The 25,393-nt window shown below is 45.3% G+C and overlaps 2 protein-coding genes across 5 annotated transcripts; both read left to right on the forward strand.

Moving 5' to 3' along the window:
- Positions 1-283: 283 nt before the first annotated feature.
- LOC308226186 (uncharacterized protein) lies at positions 284-14,654 on the forward strand. 4 transcript variants are annotated; one of them, XM_080627682.1, is made up of 6 exons: positions 284-584; positions 4,571-4,660; positions 7,594-7,700; positions 8,866-8,962; positions 10,354-10,395; positions 11,053-11,200. In XM_080627682.1, exons 1-6 carry the CDS (start codon positions 391-393, stop codon positions 11,195-11,197), a joined length of 675 nt encoding a protein of 224 aa, XP_080483808.1. In that variant the 5' UTR covers positions 284-390; the 3' UTR covers positions 11,198-11,200. The 4 variants fall into 4 exon arrangements, 3 of the variants coding, with proteins under 3 accessions (XP_080483808.1, XP_080483810.1, XP_080483809.1); XM_080627683.1 differs by having other exon boundaries at positions 472-3,953; XM_080627684.1 differs by lacking the exons at positions 10,354-10,395; positions 11,053-11,200 and adding an exon at positions 12,383-14,654.
- LOC308226185 (E3 ubiquitin-protein ligase RBBP6-like) lies at positions 12,357-21,884 on the forward strand. Its single transcript, XM_080627681.1, has 10 exons — positions 12,357-12,463; positions 14,669-14,757; positions 14,871-14,967; positions 15,975-16,114; positions 16,673-16,839; positions 17,576-17,679; positions 18,111-18,293; positions 18,374-18,452; positions 18,546-18,603; positions 21,590-21,884. Exons 1-10 carry the CDS (start codon positions 12,392-12,394, stop codon positions 21,801-21,803), a joined length of 1,203 nt encoding a protein of 400 aa, XP_080483807.1. The 5' UTR covers positions 12,357-12,391; the 3' UTR covers positions 21,804-21,884.
- The last annotated feature ends 3,509 nt before the right edge of the window (positions 21,885-25,393 follow it).

The following is a 25,393-nucleotide window of genomic DNA, read 5'->3' on the forward strand; positions in this document are numbered from 1 at the left end:
GCCAGGCCGGGCTTCCCTCCGGGCTCCATCCTGCTCGCCGCCCTTTTGACTCTTCTACCCTGCCATCGCTGCTCTCTCCCTCTCCGCCTCCTCAACCCGACCCACACTGCCCCTCCTCAGCCTCTCCGACTCGCTCCTACCCTTCTCCTCCCGGAGCTCACTTCCCCCCGCCTTTCCCATCCCCTCATCCTGGTCCCTGTGCCCAGGGACCGGTGCCCCAGCAGGGCCCGGAAGCAGGAGGAGCGTCCCGGGGCATGCTGGGAGCTGTAGTGCTAGGGCAGGGGCTGCCGGCGGCCATGTTGGTGTTGGGTCTTGCAGCTTGTGCTGGGGCTGCGGCCCAGCTCAGTGGAGCGCCGGGGCCAGCGCTGAGGCGAGCGAGCCCCTGGGGAGATGGAGACAGCCCCGCTGCGGGCACAGGCACTGGGCCCCCCGACTGCCAGAGCCCCCCGAGCTGCCCCAGCCCAGCCTGCGCTCTGCAGCTGGTACTGGGCCTGCACAGGAGGAAAGGGGAGAGCACAGAGAGGCAGAGAAGGAAGGGCCTCGGCTGAAGAGTTTCCCTGGGAGGACGGAGAGCGGGCGCTGTGGTGAGTGCCCGGCCCTTGGGGCCGTGTCTGCCTCTCGTCTCTCCAAGCTCCCCGCTCCCTTTTTCCCTTGCTGTCATTTGTTTCACTTCTCCATACCTCTCTTCTGTTACTGTGCTGTCCTCCACGGCCCTCCGTTCTTCGAGTCCTTCTTTCTCTGTCACTCTGCCAGCTCCTTCTCCTTGTTGCAGCTCATTCTGTATCCCACTGGCCCTGTCTTTCTCCCTGCCTCCTTCTCCTCTCTCTGGCTGTGTCTACTGCTCCCAGATCCTTCCTCCATCGCTCTGCAGGGCTTCTGATACTTCTCTTTCTTTCTCCATCCCTCTGAGCTGCTCATTGCTCCTGCACTTCTCTTTCTCTTAGTTGTTATTCTTGTTTGTTGCTCTAGTTTTAGAATCAGAGAACAGTTTGGGTTGGAAAGGACCTTAAGATCATCAAGTTGCAAACCCCCTTCCGTGGGCAGGAGCACCTCAGATGAAACCATGTCACCCAATTCTCTGTCAAGGCTGGCCTTGAACACTTGCAGGGATGGAGCATTCACAAATTCCTTTGGCACCCGGTGCCAGCGCCTCAGCACCCTCACAGGGAAGAACTTCTTCCTTATATCTAACCTAAACTTCCCCTGTTTCAGTTTGAACCCATCAGCCCTTAGTCCTATCACTACAGTTGCTGATGAAGAGTTGCTCTCCAGCATCCTTGTAGCCCCCCTTCAGACACTGGAAGCTGCTCTGAGGTCTCCATGCAGCTTCTCCTCTTCAGGCTGAACAGCCCCAACTTTCTCAGCCTGTCTTCATATAGGAGCTGCTCCAGCCCCTGATCATTCTCGTGGCCTCCTCTGGGCTTGTTCCAACAGTTCCATGCCCTTTTTATGTTGGGGACACCAGAACTGCACACAATGCTCCAAGTGAGGTCTCACGAGAGCAGAGCAGAGGGGCAGGATCACCTCCTTCGACCTGCTGGTCACGCTCCTCTTGATGCAGCCCAGGATACGGTTGCTTTCTGGGCTGCGAGCGCACACTGCAGCCGGCTCATGTTCATTTTCTCATCGACCAACACCCCCAAGTCCTCCGCAGGGCTGCTCCGAATCTCTTCTGTGCCCAACCTGTAGCTGTGCCTGGGATTGCTCCGACCCAGGTGTCGGACCTTGCATTTGGCTTGGTTGAACTTTGCGAGGTTGGCATTGGCCACCTCTCAAGCATGTCAAGGTCCCTCTGGATGGCATTCCTTCCCTCCAGCGTATCAACTGAACCACACAGCTTGGTGTTGCTAGCAAGCTCTCCCTGCCCCTATTTTTTTTTTACCCACTCGCCTTTCCTCTGCCCTCCACGTCTTTTGGTGATCTCTGTCAATCCCGTAGTCCTTACTTCTCTCTGCCCTGCTCCGTCACCCTCTCTTTGCCTCTCTTCCTCTTTCCCTGGTGCTTCTTTCTCCATCTCTGTGCAGATCCCTACCCTTTTTTTCCTCTCATGTCCTTCTTTCCCTTTTTTCTGTCTTTCTTTCTCTGTCCCATTCCCTGTCCCATACTTTCTTGCTAAGCCTCTCTGTCCAGCTGGCTGTGCCTTCTTTCGCTCTTGCTCTGTAATTTTTCTTTCTCCCTCTCTTGTCCTGATGCCCAGCAGTTGGTTTTGTCCTCCAGCGTTGCCCTGCTCTCTCTTCCTTCTCCTTCTCTCTCTGTCATTCTGGCCTGCTCTCTCTTCCCTTCTTTTTTATTCCTTCATCTTGAGCCTGAAGCCCATCAGGATTTTCTTTTCCATCACTTTGTCTTGCATTTTGTCCCTGCTCTTTTCTCTCTTTCCCTTAGTTCTGCTGCTTTTCTCTTCTTTCCGGTCTTTCTCCACCTCTGCCCTGCTCTGTCCCTCTCATTTTCTCTCTGTTTCTGTCCTGCTCCCTGTCTTTGCCCTGTCCCCCCCATTTTTCTGTCATACTTCCTCTTAGGGCTCGCCACCGCCACTACCCTGTCCTGCTCTCTGTCGCTGTTATTTCTCAGTCAGCAGCACAGTGTGGTTTTTTCCTTCCTTCTCTCTGTCCTGCTGCCCACCCCTGTCTTTCTTACCTCCAACTCTGTCCTGCTCCCCATCTCTTATTTTTGCTTGTCTTTCCCTTTGTCCTGCCTTCCTGTCCCATTTTCCCTCTCTCTCACCTGTCCTGCTGCCTGTGCTTTTCTTGGAGAATCTGTGTCCTGCTCCCTTTCCTCATCTTTCCCTCTCTGTCCCCTGCCCAGGGGTGGTGTTGGGGTCTGGAAGGTTGCCTGGGACCTGCTGTGAATCCCAGTCAATGTGAAATTGGACTTACCTGAGCTTGAATGAAATCAGACTGATTGCATCTGGTTTTCTTCCCATCTGCAATTCCAACTGACTTTGCTGGCACTGATGAACATGAGGCCCTGAGCTGCAAGTATACTGACTGCATCGCTCCCTTTGATAATGGGGCAGGTGGTCTGTGATAAGGGCTGTGTGCTTGTGTGCTGGTGCTTTCGTGAACATTCTCTGATCTCGCCACTTCAAAGCTCTTCCTTTTTTTCCAGAAACTTGAAGACCGCATTTGTTATTCTGGGGTTCACACTGGAGTTGGACTGAACGTGTGGTATAATGGGCTCTGTCAAATGGGAGAGAGAGCCCTGCTTTTTTGTTGTTGTTTTCTATTGTTGTGTGAACTTTGGTAAGCAAAGGGAAGAGTGGTTGAAAGAGTCTCTTGAGAGTAACTTATTCCTATAGCGTGCCCGTCTTCACCTTATGGTGAAGGTTTCTCACAGGAAGTATGATTTTGCTGAGCTATGAGGTTGCCTTGGCTTGGTAAGTGTAACAAGCGTTGTCTTCGAAGGCAGTGAAGCTGTAGCAAAACTAGTGGGAAAAACTAGTTTCTTCCTAGAATGCTGCCTGATAAAATAGTAGCAGGTAAAGGCACTTGCAGTTGGCTTTTCTATGCGGTCTTTGTGCAGCGCTTTTGCCACTCTTGGTAGGGATTGATTTCTGTGAAGGAAGGAGGAATGAGGGGAAAAAAAAGTGCAGCTTGTCTGAACGGCTCCTTCGCTGCAGGCAGGGTTCGAGTCTTCATACTAGAACAGGTCTTTACTATAGTTTATAAACCAAGAAGATGAGCTGTCTGTAAGGAAAGCTTCATCAGAAGTAAGGCTAAAATTGCTAAATTTGGTACTCTGTTGCAACTGAGAGATGATTTGGCAGTCTTTACATCCCAGCTGTATGCCAGTGTGTTAACGCAGGTCATCAAGGTCTTTTCAGTGGTACTGCTGGACTGCAGGTGATGTGCCTGGGTGGTACCGAGACCCTGGATGACCCAGCTCTGTCGGCTGTGAAAGCTCAGGGGATGTGACAGAATGGAAACCATCTTTGTAGTGGACCTCAAACATCAAAGGTGCGGATGTGCTGCTGATATCCCACCATCCTGGAGATGTGGGGACTTTCACTGAGAGCCCAGTAAGGATCCTGTTTTCTGCTCCAGTAGAGGCTTTTTGTGCACACTGTCCCAGGAGGCATATTAGCCACGGTTGCTTCTTTGAGATCTCAGAAAAGACGCTGCGTGATGCAGAGACTGTGGTGGCATTGCTGGTTTAAGGAGTTTGATGTTACCTTTTGCCCCTTGCCTTCCTGTCCCTCAGTACAATGTGCCTTTTCATGCCAGTGCAACTACCTGGAGCAGCACAGTGAGCAGTGAATGTCTTAATCAGGGTGTTAGCACATCCCCCTTGCCCTGTGTGTGCTTTTGTGTGGCTCAGGGTGTTAAGTGGAGGAGGTCTGTAGTTGTGCAGCTTTCTAAAATCTGGATCAGGGTAGTGAGCTGCCTTAGAGCATTTGCAACATGCACTGAAAATAGGTGGCCAGGTGCACAAGTCAGAAGTTCTTGGGCTTGTTGCTGAAGCCTCTGTCTCCTTAAATCATGCATCTAAGGATGCAGTTGATTTTTCTGGGGAGAAGCCAGAGGGTTCCCTTGTGCACGTGGATGCTTTTGTTAACTGTGTTTTTCTGCTTTAGGCCTCATCAGGCAGCCAGATGTTTTGCTGCATGTAGCCTTGGGACCAGCAGTGGCAACTCAAGAAACCCTGATGTCTGTCAGCAGCACTGGTGAGCAGCTGGGAATTTCTGTGTGTCCCGCAGCCTGCTGAGCCCCACCACTGGCAGCTGGCTACCCTGGACTTCCCCCCACTGTCTCCAGTTCACCACAGAATGGCTTGCCCAGTCCCCATAGCCAACCTGACCCATGTCACACAGCAGTCCTATTCAAGTTATATTTTCAGTGAGAGTCCTTCCTGAGTGATCGTTTCCTGGGAGGACAGTGCGATGATGGAGGTAAAGTGTCCCCCCATGAACAGAAGGCTTCTGGGCCTCCGACAGGGGCAATGCCTTGGAGGACACCTTTCAGAACGGAGAGAGGAGCAATGTCTAAAAATTCTTCAGCTGGCCTGTGCTATCCAAGGAGAGAGGCTAGGACACAAAATGTAGAATTTTGAGAGTAATTCTCTGTTCACGGCCGTGCGGTGGACCAGCCAAATTGGGGCATCCTGAATGTGGTTTTACAGAATCATAGAATTGTTAGGGTTGGAAGTGAACTCTGGAGATCTTCCGGCCCAACCCCTTGCCAAGGCAGGGCCACCCAGAGCAAGTTAGACAGGAATGTGTCTGGGTGGTTTTGGAATGTCTCCAGAGAGGGGGACTCCACAGCCCCCCTGGGCAGCCTGTTCCAATGCTCTGCCACCCTCAGTGTAAAGAGGTTCTTCCTCATGTTGAGATGAAACTTGTTGTGCTTTAGTTGATGGCCATTGGTCCTCATCCTGTCGCTGGGTAGCACTGAGAAGAATCTGGCACCATCCTCTTGGCACCTGCCTTTCAGATATTTATATGCATTAATGACAATCCCTTCTCAGTCTCCTCTTGTCTAGACTAAACGGGCTGTGGTTCTTACACCTTTCAAGTGTTCAGTGGTTTGACCAATGCCTGCTCAACACGCACATATACTGCTGTTTTGCAAAGCAGTTCTAGTTGCGTGGCGTTGTCATCCACCTGCTTCTTTCTTGACCAAGACATCCCTGCAGCTGGTCTTGCTGCCATACCTTATCTGTGCTGTGAGGTGAGGGGAGAGTTTCACTGGGATGTCAGAGGGGCTGGGCTGCTGGTCTCTTCTGGGTAGTGCAGAGGTATCCTTTCTTCTTCAGAGCTGGGGCTGTTCCTCTCCCCCTTGGAGTGAGCTGGGGTTCTTTAGTTGTGCTGACTGAACCACAGCTATGCAGTTTACAATGTCAGCTATATATATCTGAAGAAAGTTCATACAACTTCATACTCTAAAGACCAGTTGCTACAGTCGTTAGGGAAAGAGATTTTCCTGGCAGTCCCTCCTTTTCTTTTGACCATCAGGGTCACACTGTACTATTCACTCTTCAAGATGTAAGTGGAGTTCATAAGGTCACACGACACTGAGAACAGACATGCATCATTACAAAGCAAACCAAGAGAGGGAGTACAACAACTCGACTCCTTTTAGTTCACAGTCCTCTACCTTTGCCTGGGAGTCAGGAAGTTAGCCACCCAAATAGATTTAGTGGAAATCCCTGCCTTACTTCAGGTAATATTTTTAAATGAGTCTTTATCTTGTTTCTGTCAGTTTTGTTTTTCTGGTACTGATTCACATAAACCCCCCCAGCGGCTATATGCAATACATAAAAAGTCAATAATGCACATACTCTGTCCTGTAGTTCTAAAAGGTGGTCTAGAGCTAATTGACTCCGTATTACCATTTGTGATAATGATTTGGTTTCTTCCTGTAGAGCTATAATGCTATTTGCGCTTTCAGGACTGGCTTTTTCTAATTGCCTTGACATATTTGCAATAGCTTGTTCTTGTTTTGCATCCCCTAACTGTGATATGAAAGCTGTTACAGAGCGGGGGAATTTAAAGCTACATTCTGCCAGAGGGCTGCAACACTTTTTGCTGTAGCTATCTGTAGTTAGGAGTGGCGGGATCAGAAGAGATACTGACTCTGACCTGGAGCCTCTCCCAGTGCTGGTGGTACATTTGTTACTTTTTAGTCCTTTTCTCCAGAGTTCAAGCAACTATGGATGTGCGACGCTGGGGAAGTCCATTGGTTAATGACAATAAACATAAATGGTCATTGGTACTTTGACTGAAGTCTCTGATTCTTTAAGATACACTCAGACACCTCGTTATGTCCCCTCCCTTTGCTGGCTCTGTGGCCCGGGCAGCTGAGCACCACAGAGCAGCTGCATCTGCCCCAGGATGTTTCAGCCTGGCTGGATGTGGACGGGAGGGTCACTGTAGCCACAGCCTGGGGATGACAGGATGGTCACTGTGTGAGGTCAGGCTGGGGTGACAGCAGGGACAGGAGCAGCTGAGGGCGGTGACAAGCCCAGGTGTGAAGGGTCCCCCTCCCCTTGGGGGTGCTTGGAGCTGCGCGTGGCGCGAGCCTTTTGTCACAATGCGTTGGGTCGCATGGGTGCAGTGTGATGTCGCACCAGGGTAGCTCCTGGTGAAGGCTGGGGCAGAGGTGCTTGAGTTGCCGTAGAGGTTGGTCAGGCCTCAGAGTGCTGCGTGCGGGAGAGGACGCTGAGGCCAAGCTAGGGCTTCGGGGAGCTCTCCTCCCCTGGGCTTTGAGGAAGACTGGGGCAGGTGCCGACATCACGGCACAGCTCACTTGCTGAGGGCTGTAGCCTGGAGTTAAGGTGGCAAAGCCAGGGCCTCACTGCGCCGCGATGGAGGCCTGAGGCTCTGTCAGCCGAGGCTACCTGATACTCAAGGCCTGGCTGTGGCAGAGTGCTGCAGCCTCTGAACGCCACTGGCCAGCACAAGCTCAAGCCCGTGCTGCTCACCCCAGCCCCCTCGGTCGGCTTTGCCGTGTGCCCTCACCTTTGTAGAGGCTGCGAGGCCTCTATCTGTCATTTGCTGAGCTAGACACGGTAGTGGAGCAGGCGCTGCCTGGCTCCGACCATGTCTTGCATCCACTACAAGTTCTTCTCCAAGCTGAACTATGATATGGTCAACTTCAGCGGGCTCGACATCTCCCTTTGCGACCTCAAGTGCAAGATCATGCGCAAGGAGAAGCTGAAGGCAGCCAACTGTGATCTGCAGATCACCAATGCCCAGACCAAAGAAGGTACGTGTGCGCAGCATGTGCAGGGCTTTGGGGATGTCCTGGCTGGCGACGTTGCAGACCACCTCGTGATGGCCGCAGCCAGCAGAAGCCGCCTTCTGCCTTTTATGGCTCATCCCCACATAGCATGAGTGAGCCTGGGGCCCATCCCGCCAGGTGGCAGGAGCACCAAGAGGGTAAGCAGTGCCAGGGATTAAGTGGGGTGGTGTCATGAAATCTGATTTAGCATCCTGCCGGCTACACCAGTTTGTCAAATATGCTCACTGAGTCACAATGTCCAGAATAGAGCCTCGAGCTTTCTAAAGCCCTGAGGGGAGCCTAGGTGAAGCTAGATCTAGCCTTAGTCTCAGGCTTGGTCAATGGTTTATGTCTAATGGAATGCAGAAAATGCAAATCAAGGTAGAATCAAGCTCAAATGATTTGCGTAGAAACCAAAGATGAAAAAAAGGAGACTCTCCCACTGAGACACAAAGTTCAGAGTGGACCTCCTGGCTTTCTAGGCTCCTGATGGAGCCTAGCTGTGGCTGGATCTAGTCTTAGTGTCAGACTTGATCAAGCAAATGTAAAGCACTGAGCAGATGAGAAGTGTGGCTTTCGATGGATTAAGCCCCAAGAAATCGACAAAGGTGGCAGGCTCTCTTCTGCATTCTTTCACTCTGGAGCAGCAGCAGCAGCAGAAGTGACTCAGTTAACAGTGGCAAAAGCAGTGGATCTGAGTTTTGCTGCTTTCACTAATGCCTGGCTTGTTTCAGAGCAAGCTAGTCAGACTTTGGAACCTGGTTCATGCAGGTGAGACTTTGTGGTGGTTTGTTTTTCTCCAGAGATCTATCGGTCTCGTAGCCTAATAAAAGCAAAAGCAACTTCAGTTAGTTCAGGAAAGCACCCCCTGTATTAGCAGGCTGTCCTGTAGTGACCTCTGAGACCATTTTGCTGTTGGCATTCAAACTGTTTTTAAAAAAGGAGAAAGATTTAGCTGCTGGTGTTTGGTTATCAAACCTGAAAGTGTCTTGAATGGTACTGTTAGTGTGTTCAGACAATGAAAGCACGATCTTACATATAAAATCTGGCTTCTGTATCTGTAAAGGCCTTCTCTGAAGTGCTATGTAATTAATTATGTATCAATGCATGTCCTTTTGAATGTCTTTTTCTGTATTTCTGTTGGTTTCAGAATACACGGAAGATGCCCTGATTCCTAAAAACTCATCGGTAATTGTTAAAAGAATCCCTGCTGGAGGAGTTAAAGCTACCAGCAAAAGAGATGTTCCGTAAGTGTCCACACAGCATTGCGTTCTTTGCTGTTGGTTTCAGCGTGTGAACTGTTTCAATGCATAGGAGGCATTCAGATTGTATCTTTCTTGTTAAAGCTTCCGTTAATTTTTGTTGGCACTGGGTAGATTTTCATGTATCGGTCCCAAAGCAGATTTTAGGCCTGCTGGGATATGGGGTTCAAACTCCAACAATGGAAACTTTTAAAATGATTCTATAGGGTTTGGTTTTGGGGTTAATTTTCCTGAGAGCCACGTTGTAGAGCCTGTTTTGTCTGCATGGAGAGATTCCTTGTTATATGTGTTTGCTTTTATGGCTTTTATAGCGAAGACAGTTACGCAGTGTAGTGTAAACTTAAAATTTGCTCCTGTCGGAGAAGAGTCTGATTCTTAGCGTTTGACTTTTTCTTGCATCTGGGGGAGAGGGACTGCATATGTCAGGTATTCTCATGCCCCAAATGCATGGGGTTTGCTTACTAGCTGTGCAGGAAAGACCGACGCTTGCCAGCTGGCAAACCATGCAAACAAGAAGTTCCATTCAAAAGGGATTCTTATTAGTTTCCCAAAGCCAGTATCTGTTTCGGGCAAGAGAAGAAGGGCAGCATCATAAAGTGTATTGCCTCTTGTGCAAGTACAGTGAAGGAAGAGGTAATCCTTTCCAAACCTGAAACTCAGTAAGCAATTTAGCACATTACCAAAAGTTGGTAGCTATCCTCCTAAGGCTGTTTTTACCCTAAGCTGATGTGGATGTGTGGATGGCACCCTTTCCTTGTATTGTAATGCTGCCATAAAATGAGAGAATAGATGCTGCTAGCACCAAAGATCAAATACATACCTGCATGTGGGGATAAGGAAAGAATGGCAGTGCTCTTCTAGCATTGAAAATTTATCCGGCAGATCAGCTTTCTATTCCTTCAGCTGGAAACAGTGCAGAGACAGCTGGTAGAGTGCTTAATGTTCGGGCAGGTTGAATGTATGATGGAATGGTGGAGAGGCTTTAAGAAACACGTTACTTGCCTCGTAGTCTGTTCTTCAAGGTAAATGGATGAAAGAACCATCGTGTCATAATCTAAAGTACTTCCATATCTTCAGGAAGTATGTGGATGTAAACAGGAGCCTTACTGTTTGTACGTAAATTCCAGAGCAGCCTTTGAATTGCCTCTGCTCCTGGGACACTTTGGATGATGTGTGAATTGTTTGTTAACTGTACCAAGATTGCATCTCTGACTCACGATAGATAGATAGATGCAGATCAGTGAGTATGTGGAAACTCAGCAAGTTTTCAGATGGAATAAGTATGTCTTAAAATACTGCAGCATTATCGTAAAGCAAATTCTGGCAATTAAGGCTTTTTGTTTGTTTGCTTGCTTGTTTGTTTGTTTTTGTTGCAGGGCTCCTCAGTCACGCAAAATCCCGGGAGCAGCTTCTTTCAGGTGACATTTCTACTCCTATTTTTAGTCAATAAAGCGTTTGTAACATGTTTAGTACTTTGGCACTTTCACGGCTAAGTGTGGTAGATCCCTGAACACAGTGCTTGGGCTTCCACAAAGAAACACTGTTCTAAAGACTAAGCTGCTGACAGTTTTATTTCTTTGCCAGATGACTGATTTTTTTTTCACTGAAGTTAACTTGCACTTTGAAGTGTTGGGACTATCACTGTTCCGCCATAGAAACTAAAGTCCACATAGAAACTAAATTACCTGTTTGTAATACTAGGGATGTACAGATTGCCTGAAGTTACGTTCATAGTTTGAGAGTTGATTATTTAAGAACACAAAACTGTAGTACAGACTTGATATATTTGATACTTCTGTGGCAGAGAAAATATCTGAGGACTTTCTCTTGCACTGTTGTGCTCTGTATCTGTAAGTCTGACTTCATGACAAAGTAGAAATGGGATTTTGGAGGTTTTTTTAGTTGCACTGAATGACCAAGAGATAACAGTTTGTGTATACAAATAAATTTCCATATTCACTAGACTATCAGAACATAATGTTTTGATGTTCGGGTTTTATAATTGATTTTCGCTGCTTTCTGTTGGGTACAAGTGCTTTATTTTAAGTTCTGATCACCTTTATGTCTCCTCCTAGAAGTCGAACTGAGCCAGCGAGCAGAACATCAGAAGCAGTATGTAAAAACCCAATCTCACCCTTTTTTCTACACACTGCACTGAATTCTAAACAATGCAGCCTTGTATTAATTTTCCAAACATTAACTTCATCTATCTTGCAGTAAAACATAGTACAGCTTGTAATTCAAATGTACTGATTCATCATAGTGAAAACTGAGTCACGCCATCAACTTGCACAGTTCTGATGTGACTGTTGGGATTTATGCCTAGTAATGCATGGTATTTCCTATTGGATGTGCTAGAATATGTCCTGGGTGACTTTGTGTTGTGCAGATACTGCCCGATCATCTTTAGTTCATGCAGGTTCCAGGTGTGCACAATTGAACTTGGTGCCACGTTCGAGATCTGCCTGCCTGTAGTTAGTAATGTTGTGAGTTTGTACAGCCTTTTCTGTGCTTTTTGTAAAAACTGCACTTCAGTGGTAGTTCTGTGCAGACACTGTGGCCCATTCCTAACTGGTGGCCTGAGGACTTCATTGTGGCAAGCTACTCCCGTAGGCAGCTGGGAGGAAGGAGTGTGTTTGCCAGTGGAGGAGAAAGTGCCATGACTGTGCTTTGAATCCATGCTTTCATCATCATGAAAGATTGGGTTTGGTCTGATAGAAAGAAGAATAATAAAAATTCTCACACTTCCCAAACTAATTTGGATAGTATGTCCTGTGGTCTATTAAAATACAAGAAATATTTTTTCTCCATTTTTATAGGCTACTCTGTCATAGTAAACAGCTTTTTTTTTTTTTTTTTCAATCATTTGAGCAGTTCCTTTTTTTCTAGACAAATTGGCGGGTTACTTTTATGGCTCATGGTTCAGATTGGTGTTTGGGTTTGGTGAGGTATGGTGAGTTTGGCATCTTTGCAGTTATTGAGAAGAAGGGCAGAGTTCATGTTTCAGGGCTGCTTTTTATCTTGACAGGCAGCTACTATGTTCATCAAAGTATAAGTGTATAAATGCGTGTTTAAATGATGAGACATTAACTGATTAATTTACAAACTACACTGCAAGTAAGTTTGCTGTAGTGATGCTTCCTTCTCAAATAAACTTCAGCATTTTTCACAAGGGTCCCTCTCTGAGATATTCTGGAGCAGTAAGTCCATCTCAAGCGAGTTAGTTAGTTTAGTTTCGTCTCATTAACCACATAGGCACTTTTCAGCTGTCATAGGTTTGGACTTTATTCTGAACAAATACAAATTACAGTAGGTTGGAAATGCCTCTTTCAGTGACACGCAGAGGATATAGTGCAGATTTTCAGACTGCAGTAGAGGTTAACTCTTGCTATGTTTTGATTATAGAACTTGAATATGCATTTATTTTTTGCTGAACAAATGCATGATGAGTCTTCTGCTTCTATTTCTCTGGCCCAGCTTTCGAAGGTGTGTATATATATATATATATTGTTGTAAAATACTTAAAAATAAGTGTTTCCTTCCTGTTTTTAAGCCTTACCTGCAGTCTGTAGATGGGTAACTGTTGTAATGTGAACAAAACTTTAATTTTTAATCAAGTATTTATTTTAACTTTAAAAAGTATGTATAATTTGATACTGTGCTGTAAAGAGTACTTGCCAGTTTGGGAAGACAGAAGGGGAGTACCTTCTCAGCCTCAACATGATGTTGCAGCATTACTCATCTTCAGGACATAAAGCAGCAGTACTTCAGAAGCTGTTGACTGTTTTTCCTATGTTTCATTAATTTTGTGCTGGAATCTAACACCATTTTTACAGAAGAATTTAATTGGCTGTATGGTGTGGACATTTCAGGACAGTTTGCAACAGCTGAAGTAGAAGTGTTTCTGGAACTTGGACAATGGCATGGCTGGTTTTGAATTTCTAGTCATTAGAGGCATAGAAGCATTCTTTGCATACTGCACAGTTTCATAAATTCCAGCCTATAGACAGTGGAGAGCACAATCGAGTTTGTTTGAATGCAAACTGTGTCAACTGTGTAAATTGCGTACTTGATTGTTTAGAGGAATATACCAGTGTGTATCTATGGTGTATTAGCAGATGTGACCACCTGAAAATGTTGTAATGGCCTGTTTTGGGATGGAACTGCTTGCTGTTTTGGCTCAACACTGTGTAACTTCGGCAAGACACTAATGACTGCACTTTGTGAAGAAGCGTAGTGCTAGCCAATTAAATTAAAAAGACAGGAGCTCGTTCTTTCTTCTAAGAAGAGAGGCAGGAGTTCACTTCTAAGAACGAGAGGTCTTCCCACCGGCAGCATCTTCCCTCTCTCACTGAAGAAATTAGATTTTGTACCTTTGGCTGTCCCTGCGTGTGTCCTTGGTTCTGTAAACCCATGTGGAGTTTTACTCTCAAATGTGAAAAACTGTCCAAGTGGTGTGCACATTTAATCTTTTGAGAAACGCATGAACAAAACATAAAGCAGCTCAAAACTGTTACTTGCTAAACACATTATTCAGACTGGCTTAGCACAGGGGCAGTGTGCTGTAAAATATTTTTTGGTTTACTATGACAGTGCATTAAATGCCACAGTTGAATTTTGGTCTATTCCTAGTAATGTTTTGTGAGGTTTGGATATGTTTTGTAAGCTGTTTGGGTTCAAACAAATCTGTCAAATGTCTGCAAAGTTTCCTGTGAATGTTAATGGAAATGATTTCATAGATGTCCATCTGGATCATATAACTGATAAGAAAAAACTATGTATATGAAAAAACCATTTAATAAAATGCAGAAACTGGTTGATTGCTCTTGTGAACGAATGCATGTAGAAGTGAAGACATGTGGTTGATCTGAAAGATGGGGGATTGAAGGCCCAAATCATTTACAGTCACTTCCTTATACCTTTCTTGTATATGGGCTAGTGTGTAATAAAAACATCAGAAAAATCAGCTGGCTTCAAGATCTAGTTCTGCACATGGGTGGCATTGCAATATGTACATTAAAAGGACACAGTCCCCTGGAAAAGCCTGCAGGTTGTGCTCACTGTAGTTAAATCCCTTAGTAGCAAGAAGTTAGTAGGGGGGGAAATGCAGTTTGGATTGCCTACAGGACACGATGGTCACATTTTGACTGAAAAGATCCTTGTGTCTTGCTGAGGGATCAGAAAGATCCCTTTCAATGCTTCTGTGTCTGATGCTGAAACTACAGCCCTGACACTAACCTTGTGTGTTCTTTTTAATGCTGCAAAATGTAAATAATCTAACTTGCAGAAATCTGTCTCAACTAAACGCACAGCAGCTATCCTCTCCTTCAGATGGGCTGGAGCTTCAAAACCAGCTGAAAAACGCTGCTAGTGTCGTTTCTTTTACTCATCGCTTCAGTCCACTTGGAAGAAAAGTGGATCGGTTACACAAGTCTCTGTCAAGCCTAAGGTTTTGAGTGCCCAAGAATGCTCTTTTCATGTAGGCTAGCAGGCACATAAGCATCATGTACAAGCACAAAGCCTCCCCAGAGGACTCTCAGGACAACTGTGTTTTATAGAAGCATCTGTTTCCAGGCAACATCAGCTGGCACTGTAGTGCTCTTTACAGGATTGAGCAAGTGGTGTTGTCTTTGGCTGGGTGAGCTTGCATGTGTTTCTAATGTGTGTGTCAAATAATTCCGTGTTCAACAGACTGCCAACCTGGCTGAAGCCAATGCTTCTGAAGAAGATAAAATAAAAGCCATGATGGGACAGTCTTGCCGTGAATATGATCCAGTCAAGTAAGTGTTGATAATGTCAAATCAGTTCTTTGACGATTATGGAAAAATTGCGTAGATGTTCATTTTAACAAGAGAGACACGTGCATACCTTTTTCTTCCTGAAACCTTTTTAGTCACATGAAGAAGCCCTTGGGTGCACCTCCACCATCATATATTTGCTTTCGCTGCGGAAAACCTGGCCACTTTAGAAAGGACTGCCCAAGAAATGGGGTAAGATTTTGGGGACTTCCGGTGTTCCTTTCTGACCTTGCTTAATTTCTGACCTCGGCAGTCAAGTAACAAATACAGGAATAATCACATTAAGAACGGTTTCTCTCGAGGTGAAATACAGAGGTTACATGGCAATGCTGAAAAGCCCTTCAAAGTTCAAGGGAAAGCCGGGATTATAAATGTAATTTTTTCTTTTTTCTAAGCCACAGACATGAAATAAGTCCATAGATCTTTCCATCTGTGAATTTGTGTGCATATTTTTATGCATTTCAATATTACTGGAGATGTTTCTGTTTCAACTCTTTTTAATGACAGTTCACGTTTTCAGTATTTTGTATGAACCCAAGATGTTTCTGTTGACCCCGTCTATTGAATATTCGTGTGTTTTACTGACACAAGTCTCTGGTTGAGTATTCATGCCCTTTAACATTAGTCACTGAATGTGTACGCATGAGGTAGCTGGTGAACAGATGTTTCTCCAGTGGCTGATCCAGAGCCCTGACTTAAGCTTTCCCTCTGAATTGTGCTTTGGGGGAGGAGCAGGTTTCTAACTCTTCTCCCAGTGGATCATGAGGTAAGGGATATTTCACCCTTAAGAAACCTGTCGTTAAGCCAAAGAATGTCGACTCAGATCAAAACTCTGCTTAAGCCTTTCACAGAATCATAGAACCAACTAGGTTGGAAGAGACGCATCAAGTCCAACTGATACTTCAGGACTGCCAAATCCATCACTAACCATGTCACTGAGGGCCTCATCTACGTGTTTTTTTGAACACTTCAGGGACAGTGATTCCACCCCTTCCCTGAGAAGCTAACTTAGGAACAATAGCTGACTTAGGAGCATCCTGGCCATGTTCATTTAGGAAAAGAAGTATTTCAGTTGAACAACCTTCACGCTGGGTAAAAGGAGAGGATTTAAAGGCTTTTGCTTCTTACAGTCATCACTGAACTGTCATTTTAAGTGTAGGTCTTAAGATGAGGTATGTCTGCATTTCTTTTCTTAACAGGACAAAAATGTTGAGTCTGTTCCCAGGCTGAAAAGGAGCACGGGAATTCCAAGCAGTTTCATGATAGAGGTGAAAGATCCCAACACAAAGGGTGCAATGCTGACAAACACTGGAAAATACGCAATACCGATTATTAATGTGTAAGTATGGAATTAATTGGACTGACCAAAAAGCGAAGGAGAGAAAGCATGCATAAACATCTGAGTGGACATGCAACCAAGTTGGACTGCATCTGTAATTACGGGAGAGGAAGCGCAGTCATTGCATTTTAACCTTAAAATCTGTGCTACTTGCTCCTATGAAAAGAGGGTGGTCATTCATACTTGTCATGCCCCTGGAAGTTGGTTCAAGTTGTGGTGCACCAAGGACCTGTGTTTCTGCAAAACATTTCAGTGGTGTTTACAGGGGAGTCATGCTCTTTGAGAGCTCATTTTGCTTCTGGTTTATGTTTCAAAAGCTTCTTACAAAAATGTAACCAATAGCTGTTGGGTTGAGATTTCCTCCCCCTTCGAGTTTTTGTTTTTCAGTGTTATGGCTATCGAAAAGTAGTTTCAGCTCAGTGCCTACAGTTCAGAAGGCTAATGCGGAGTGAGAAGAATTCTATCTGTTATCTTCTTTTGATAAAATGCAAAGCTTGGAAAAGTATTCCTTTACCCATCTTTAAATTTGTTCTTTTTCCTTCCCCACACGCCCTCCAGGGAAGCTTATGCTAGAGGAAAGAGGGAGAGGCCTCTGTTTTTACCGGAGGAGCCATCCTCTTCTTCTGATGGTCCTACTCCGGATGAGCTGTTATGTCTCATTTGTAAAGATATAATGACTGATGCAGCTATTCTTCCCTGCTGTGGAAGCAGTTATTGTGACGAATGTAAGTGTTACTCCCATGTTGTTAATTCAAAACATCACATCTGATCTTCTGAAAGCAAAAATAGCAGATAACAAAACTACTTTGTTAGCTGTTCTAATTAAAACCTAAGTATACCCTGACTAGGAAAGGACTTGTCTCGTATAAATTAAAAAAAAAAAAAAGAAGGCAGAAAACTTGTTTCTCTTTCTATGGATCCAGCTACATCCTGTTTACATGCAGAGGAGTGCCTAACTGTGCAGGTGATTACAGTATTAGATATCAAATGTTTGTCCGCAGCCCTTTCTCTCATCCAAAATGATACAGCCATCTCTGGTGACTGACTGTGGTCTGCAACAAACGGATAGTTAGGCATTTAATCCACATTCTTCTCCACGGGAGAGCTGGTTCAAACCTTCAGAACTCAGACCTACCAATGCTTTTTTTTGAGATGTGCTTTGTTCATTAACTTTGGGGTCAATGACTTCTTGCTGTAGTGGATAGTGGAAAAAGGATGAGTTGAATCGTGAAGACACAGCCTACACTCCATCTTCAAATATTACAACAGTGAAATGTCAAAACTGTGTAACTATTTGCTGCATACTAGAAATTTTTTACGCTCTTGAACATTCGTAGCTTCATGCTGTACACCCAAGACCACATTCCTCCATTAATCATATACGTGTTTTGATTAGAACCCAAGAGCTTTCCTTAGTTTGGCTAAAAACTGTTGTATTGTGATTATGCTAATTATGCACAGGTATTAGAACGGCGTTACTAGAGTCTGAGGAACATGCATGCCCAGCGTGTCATCAGACAGATGTTTCTCCTGATGCTTTAATTGCCAACCAGAGCCTACGCCAGGTAGGGTGATGACTTTTACATAAATTGCACAAAGAGCTTGTAAGGAGCTGAGAGAGAAGACGATATTACTGTGATACTAATTTAGCCTTAAGCAAGGCTAAATTGAATAAGGCTAAATTTACTTCTCAAACACCTTATCTCTGACAGCTCTTTAGAGACAATCTGGCAAATTCAAGTCACACTTCTGTTTAACACAATCACCTCACTTTCAAATTTGGTGTTGCCACTGAGGTATTTTAAATACAGATACCCTGAGTTAACAGTCATTAACATCAGTGTTTAGTGTGGTGTGTTTATGTAGCTGTGGTTGAATGTTGTTAGGATTGATAGCATTTCCAGGAATACACAAGTAATTTTACTCTGTGGAGGCTTTTGTTGGTGTATCTGCTGAAGTTTCAGATTACCTTTATCAAATGTTCCTCTGCCTCTAGGCTGTGAACAACTTCAAAAATGGAACGGGCTACACAAAAAGGCTCCGTAAGCAGATTCAGCAGCAGCAGTCGCCACCACCTCCACCACCACTCACGACTGTCATCCCTCCTGCTGCTTTGGTGACTGCCGCTGAACTGCCTCAGTCTTCCTCTCTGTCAGTCAGCAGCTTGTTGGAAGAGAAGGTAAGTTTTATTTCCACATATGCAGTGACTCCAGTATTTCGGTAGAGCTTATTTTCCAGCTGTTTGCATTTACTCACAAGGGCTGTCAAGTTCCCATACGAAGACAACTAGCACTGCCAAGTCTTCTGGGCTCCCAAGGGCAATCGCTACCCACAACTGGTAAGTAATGATAGCTTTAGAATTTCTGTTAAAAAATTACCTTCAGATAAGCTGAATGGGCTTTTTTTCTTTTTCTTCTCTCCTCTCCAAAAGGTCCTCGGAGGACAGACAGTACCATCCACTCACCAGGTGCCAGAACAAGCTGTGAACTGTAAGTATGCTATAGAAATTCAATATATAACTACTTGTAACCTAGGCTGTAACGTATGACTTACGCAACAGCTGATGGATAATCAAATAAGCGTGCACAGAGAGTTGCGGGGAATACAATTGGTAACCGATTTTTAAATGGCTATAACAAAGGGGATGCGTGCTTGCAGTAAGATTATTTCAACTAAAACTCTGGTACATGATTAAGAAGAAGACTGAAAAAAGGATGCTTTTGGAGAAAACCATAAGGACATATAAAAATCAAATACAATTAAAGAATCAGATGGAAAGCTTTGGATTACTGGCTGGGTAGGGCTGAAGAAATGGGTTGTTCAGTAGAAATCAGCGTCCAACAATCAGTGCTGTCATTTTATGACAATTCTGATTTTTTTCCAGTTAGTCACCTCAAACAGCCGAGCTGCTTTCTTTCGGTTAGAGAGAGAAGAGCCTGTTTCTGTGTCATGTTAGACCTTCGTTTTGGTATAGATTTGTTATAGATAGCTTTTCTATATAGAAGCTTCTATATAGATAACTTTCACTTTACAAGAATTTAGAATAAGTAGCTTCTGTTTCTACAGGAAATTTTACTTTATCGTTCCCCAACCTAACTGTAGCCAGGGGCTCTGCTGGGGAGGGTTTCGAATCTTCCCCCACTCCTCCTCAGTCTTCATCTAAAGTATGTCAGGGCAGGCCCTGACATTCCACTAAATCTCCGGTGTTTATTTGGACTCTGAGGGCATTCTCTCTTCCAGTGCTCCCTCTGTTTACAGACTGCGCCCTGATCATTCTCTAAGTGCAACCCGTACAGTCTGTTCACAAGCCTTTCCATGGAATCCTTCTTTCTGACCCTTTCCTCCCAGGCCACTCCCCCCTTTCCTGCTTTCCTGGGTGAGAGCAACAGCCAACAATATTTTTTTTCTCCCTATTATTTCCTTCTCCCTTTCAAGTTCTCTGTTACTGTATACTCTCCAGGCTGTTTCCAGTGATTTATTGAGTGACCGAGAGTCTGTCCCTCCCAGTTTTTGCAGCTTGCATTTAATATCTGGGTCTGATTGACCAATAGAAACATAAGATGACTGTGCTGCACCTTTTTCAGGGTCCTTACCTGTGTACTTATGTTCCATTCCAAACAAAACCAACCGCTGATATTTGGTTAATAGATCCTGCTCAGGCAGAACATTTGGATCCCATGTAGGGTCTGTGGAGGGGAAGTGGTCGTCCACTGACACTGCCCTGTGCCCCCTGCGTATGGATCTTTTCTGCCTCCTCCCTTGCTTTTGCCAGCACTATACTTGATCATCGTATGTTACCAGAGCATCCAATACTACTTGTAAATCGTTCCAGTCTGGATCTTGTGTTCTAATAATCGTCTCCATCACTTCAGTTCTTTTTCAGGATCTTCCCTATAGGGCCCGGCTATAACTCTTTCCAGGCTCATAAATCTGACGCAGAAAACGACACCTTGATAGTCACCAGTGCCTCCACCCCTGCTCCCTGGCGTAAGGGAGCTTGTATACCTGGGAGAGCACCTTTCGTTGTTCACCTCATGATGGGGCTAGAGCTCTCTTCCCATCTGCATCCAAATCTGCTCCGCCCCCCTGCCCCGCTTGTTCCTTGTTTTAATTTGGGGTCCAACTAATAATTCCACATCCTCTTTTTCCTGCCTACATCTAACACACCTTTATCCTGTTATTATCCTTTTCCAGCGCTAATACCACGGGATCTTTAGATATACGCATACACCCCTTTCACAAGTCCGAATCATTCTGCAAATCAAAGACTAAATCAATATACCGTAACTCATCCCACTTCGCCTCCCTTCGGCAAACCAGCATCAATCAATCAATTAGAATGAATTGTTCCATTCACAGGCCACTTCGCCCCAGACTCCAGCTTATACAATGGCCACCATTGATTACAATACTTGATCAAAGTCTCCTGAGTGACTGAGCCACCCGGGGGTCCACCAATTTGTTTTCAGTGTTGCAAAATGCAACCCAGTGGGGATTTCTTCAAAATCCTCCCTTTGGAGGCAGTGGTCCTGACCTCCATCCAAATACAATGTCCAGACAACCAAACAAATCCTTACCCACTGCATGGGGCATCCCCTGTGACTCGTGTGGATAAGTTATCAAAAAGAATGCCTTTTCAAAGATCAGGGTCTTACCAAGGTCCCAAGTTGGTCCGGGGATCTGTGGTTCCTGTCAGGGAAATCCCCAACACTGGCGTGAAGGTCCCAGAGACTCCCCAGATCAGCAGGAAACACGGCAGAGGGTCCATGTTCGGGCACCAAATTTTTCACCGCAAAAGTCCGTTGGAGAAACTCTCTAAGGCTTAATTTGGAGTTTCGGTCTTTATTGCAGCACTGCACATGCACATGCAAACAGTTTCGCAAAGGTGAGCGTGCCCGTTACATGCCGGCAGCAGCTCTGTATTTAGCATACTCATGCATATTTACAGTTTTTTCAGGAAGTTATTTACATATTCACAAGATTCCCAGAAACTAATTATAATATCTGCATTTGAATTACACATGCGCTTTCTTGCTGAGTGGGGGTCTCTGATGGTCGCCGATAGTCTTCCTGACTGAGTTTACTGAGTGACATTTTTGCTTACTCATGCTCACAAGGTCCTAGTGCCGAGTTAGCAGTGGTATGTCCTTGCTTTTTTTCTGTTCTGGTCTCTGTTGTCCTGAAGGTCTGCATCCTTGGCCTTACTTACTGCCTCCTTAGTTGTTACCATTCCCTTGATGTTCCTTCCCCCATCAGCTGGACATTCCTTATTCCCTACGTGTCAGTAAGAACAGTTTGCTGTATTTTACTGTGTTAAAGTCATACACATTATTGTTAGTTTAAACCTATAATTTAAACCTACATAATGGCATGAGTAATACTACTGGAGGCTATGTTTAGTTCTTCAGTTTGCAGTAGCATTATGTTAGCAGCTTTAAGATCCAAGCCTCACTGTCGTACTTCATTTTACTTTAGGAGTTCGCATACCTACTCCAAGTCAAGATCAGGTTCTTCCTGCCCTGGCTCCTACTGCGGATCATGCGATTGTTCCCATTCACATTCCAGCTTGCCATCACCACAGCATCCCAGAAGCAGCAGAAGGAAGAGTCGTGACTATGTTTCCAGGACAAGGTCACATGGTCATCACTCTTCAAGGTCAAGGTCACCCCCACAAAGAAGACACCATTGATGGTCAAGGACCTGCCCCAGCCCTCTCCCACATCCCTGTTTCTTGTTTCATTCATTAAAAGGTCTGGGTGTTCGCTTCACAGCACCTCTCTCTGCCTGCAGTCATTTGTACAGCAGGAAGTGGGTAGGGGGTTAATGCAGCCCCTGCCCACCCTGCAGGTGACTGAGCTGGGATGGGGATAGCCACCGAGAGGATGGGTAGCTGGGGCATTGCTCCAGGTGGTGTGAAGCCATGGGAGAAATCACATTGATTAGTATCAATGCCAGGAGGACAGAGACCTCCATCACTGCCCCAATACCAGCATCACTGCAGCGAGCTGGATCCAGCCCTAGGAAGGAAACATGGCTGCCGCAGGTGCCAGGCAGAGACTGGCTGAGCATGGGAAACTCAGCTCACACCTGGCTGGTGAGTGGGAATTGCTGGCTGGGGCTCACACACTGATTTTCCAGAGCTGGCACTGCAGTGGCTGCCCAGCTTGCTCCATCCTTTTATGGCCTCATCCAACGCTGCCTTGGCGTCACCCAGCAAAAGCCCCAGCCCACAGGTGAGCCCCAAGCCCGTGTCGCAAAAAAATCAAACTGACCCATGAAGACCAAGGCAAGAGGCTACGACGCAAAGTATAGAATTACAAGAACAAATATTTTTTCATGCACACGTCATGTCCCAGCCCAATCGGAGCACACAAATGTGCCTCTACAGAGGGTCCTTATGCCCTTCAATCATTCAGGTACAAGATGACTTGCCTAATCACCAGCACCCGCACTACAAATTACTAATCACTGTAAACTTTGCAAAGCAACTCTAGGTTTTCAGCATTCTCATGGCTTGTCTACTGATCCCTGGAGTCAGTCTTTCTTGAATTATTGATCTGTGATGCCAAAAAACGCTGGGAGGGGTTCCAAGATGTGTCTCAGGGGCTAGGGTCAGACTTGTTTGTAAGCAAATCTGAAATTGGTGAAGATCTTTGAGAAGAGGAAAGATGCTAATGAGCATATGCGGAATAATGTGAAACAGGAAGTAACACTAGTCCAGCCGATACCAGGACAGATTCTTTAAAAATTAGTAAGCTTGTGAAGAAAAATCTCAGGATAGCTAATGATTTCTAATGCTGAAAAATTACTTGGGCAGGAATCTGAATGCTGCCAGTATCTTCCCTACAGTAATGGCTTTGAGCTGTATTAGTAGAGGATGAGTTTAGAAGTTTTAAATACAATTTTTCTTGAACTGCAGTCACTGTCGTTGATTAGAACTAGAGGTACGTGCAAAATTTTGCTGGGACATCTGCTAGAAGTGTTGATTAAACAGTCCTGTACGTAGGATTGCAGTACAAGTATTTTGCATCTTGTACCAACTCCCAAATACGCAGTAGTCTAAGCTGGCATTTTAAACCTGAGCTTTACTGTCTTCAAGATAAATGGTCTTTTCTTGATGTTTGATACTGCACTGTAATAAGACTTGCTCTTTTTGCACCTTAGTGCAACAAAAATGGTTTGCACTGCGAGTATTTGCTGAGTAGTGAAAAATGTGTGCATTCACTGCTGTGCTTTAAGCCACACATGTACACACAGTCTGCATTCAGACAAATTCAGTTGTGTTGTGCACTGTCTATATCTATACTACAGTTTACAAACCTGTGCAGGATTCAAAGAATGCTTCTATGGCTCTAATGACCAGAAATTCAAAACCAGCCATGCCAATGTCCATGTTCCAGAAATGCTTCTATTTCACCAGTTGCAAGCCCCCTGGAAATTACATAAATTGCAACCAGTTAAATTCTTCTGTAAAATTAGTGTTAGTTTCCAGTGCACAATTAATGAAACTTATGAAGAACAGTACATGTCGAATGAAATAATGCTTCTTTTTGTCTTGAAGTTAAGTAATATTGCCACATTACATTGAGGCTGCGAAGGCATTCCTGTCTTCCCATACTGACAACTATTTACGTGACAGTATCAAAATATTCTCATCCTTTTAACTGGAAGATGTTTTAACATTGTCTGTCTTTGGCAGCTCCTCCTTCCCTTTTGTCCTGGTTTCAGTTGTAACAGTTATTTTTCTCCTTCCTAGTAGCTGGGGCAGTGCTGTGTTTTGGCTTTAGCCCGACAATAATGCTGGTAACACACCGATGTTTTAGTTGCTGCTCAGTACCCTGTTCAAGGACTTTCCAGTCCCTCATGCTCTGCCAGGGAGGAGGGGAAGTCGGGAGGAAGCAGAGACAGGACACCTGACCCAAACTAGCCAAAGGGGTATTCCATACCATAGCACATCATGCCCAGTATAGAAATGGGGGGGGTGTCACCCGAAAGGCCCAGATCGCTGCTTGGGTCGGGCTGGGTATCAGCTGGTGGGTGCTGAGCAATTGTATTGGGCACCACTGCTGCTTAGTAATTTTTTTCTTTTTAGTTTTATATTCTCTCCTCTTGTTATTTCCCTTATCATTATTATTATTAGTAGCAATAGTATATTGTACTTTAGTTACTGGACTGTTCTTAACTCCTGGGGTTTACATTCTTTCAGTTGTCTTCCCCATCCTGCCTGGAGAGGGAAAGGGGAGGGGGATGAGCGAACGGCTGCGTGGTGCTGAGTAACCAGCTGGGCTTTAACCATGACACCTTCTTCAGCTTTAGCTGGTTTTAGTATACTGTCTTTCTTGGGAGGAACAGCCACTTCTCCTTTCCTCTTTGTCTTGTCAATTTTTGCTTTCATCTTATCCTTCTCTTTTTTCTCCATTTCAGACACTGTTTTGAAAGCAACAGAATCTGCTTCCATAGGCTCTTCTCTCACAGGGGTGAGTGGCATAATTTCTGCTTGGGAGCATGAGCCCAGAGTCCATTTCAATGTCTGCTGCTGCAACTGGCTCTCTTGGTTTTCTCAAACCTTCTAACAACTCAGAATTGGGGAATCCTTCCTTCTTGTCCCCTTCCCTTCTGATGCTTTTTACACGTATTTCCTTATAAGGAAGAGCAGCTTCCTTGTATCCATGATAGCAACAACAAAAAAAAAAAAGAAAAAGAGAAGAAGAAAGAAAAAAAAGGAGGAGAGAAAATGCAGCGCTTGAGGGACCGAAGGATCTAGACTTGGTGTTGAATGGTGGAGCCCATGACAGGGCTATTCCAAGGGCTGCAGAACTGGACAGCCTTTCTGGGAACCCCTGAGGCAGTGGTCAGTCAAATGAAAGAAGGGCAGGTCAGGGTACTCCAAATTTATGGGAATTATGGGTTAATCAACAAATGGACAGCCTGCCTGCTGGGAAGGTGCTAAACCAATGCAATGGATGGGAACCTAGCTGAGAGCTGATTCGCTCTCATGATTGAGTAACAGAACACAGTATGGTTTTGTCACAGTGTATATGGCAGAGTACATATGTGTATGTTCATGGTGACTGTTTGTCAGAAAGAGGCAGGAAACCATGAGGGTGCAGCTCTTCTATGAGCTTCCCACTTGGGCACGCCAGGGCGCCCGGCCAACGCTCTCAGTGCGGCCAGCACTGAGATGATGAGAAACTGCACAGCCCTATGGGTAAACAGTGACAGAGCCGGCATAAAGCCCGTTGTGTTTCTAAGGGTATAAAAGCAGGAGCTTCTTGTAGC

The sequence above is a fragment of the Psittacula echo genome, assembly GCF_963264785.1.
Source record: "Psittacula echo genome assembly, chromosome: 12".
Taxonomy (NCBI): Eukaryota; Metazoa; Chordata; class Aves; order Psittaciformes; family Psittacidae; genus Psittacula; species Psittacula echo.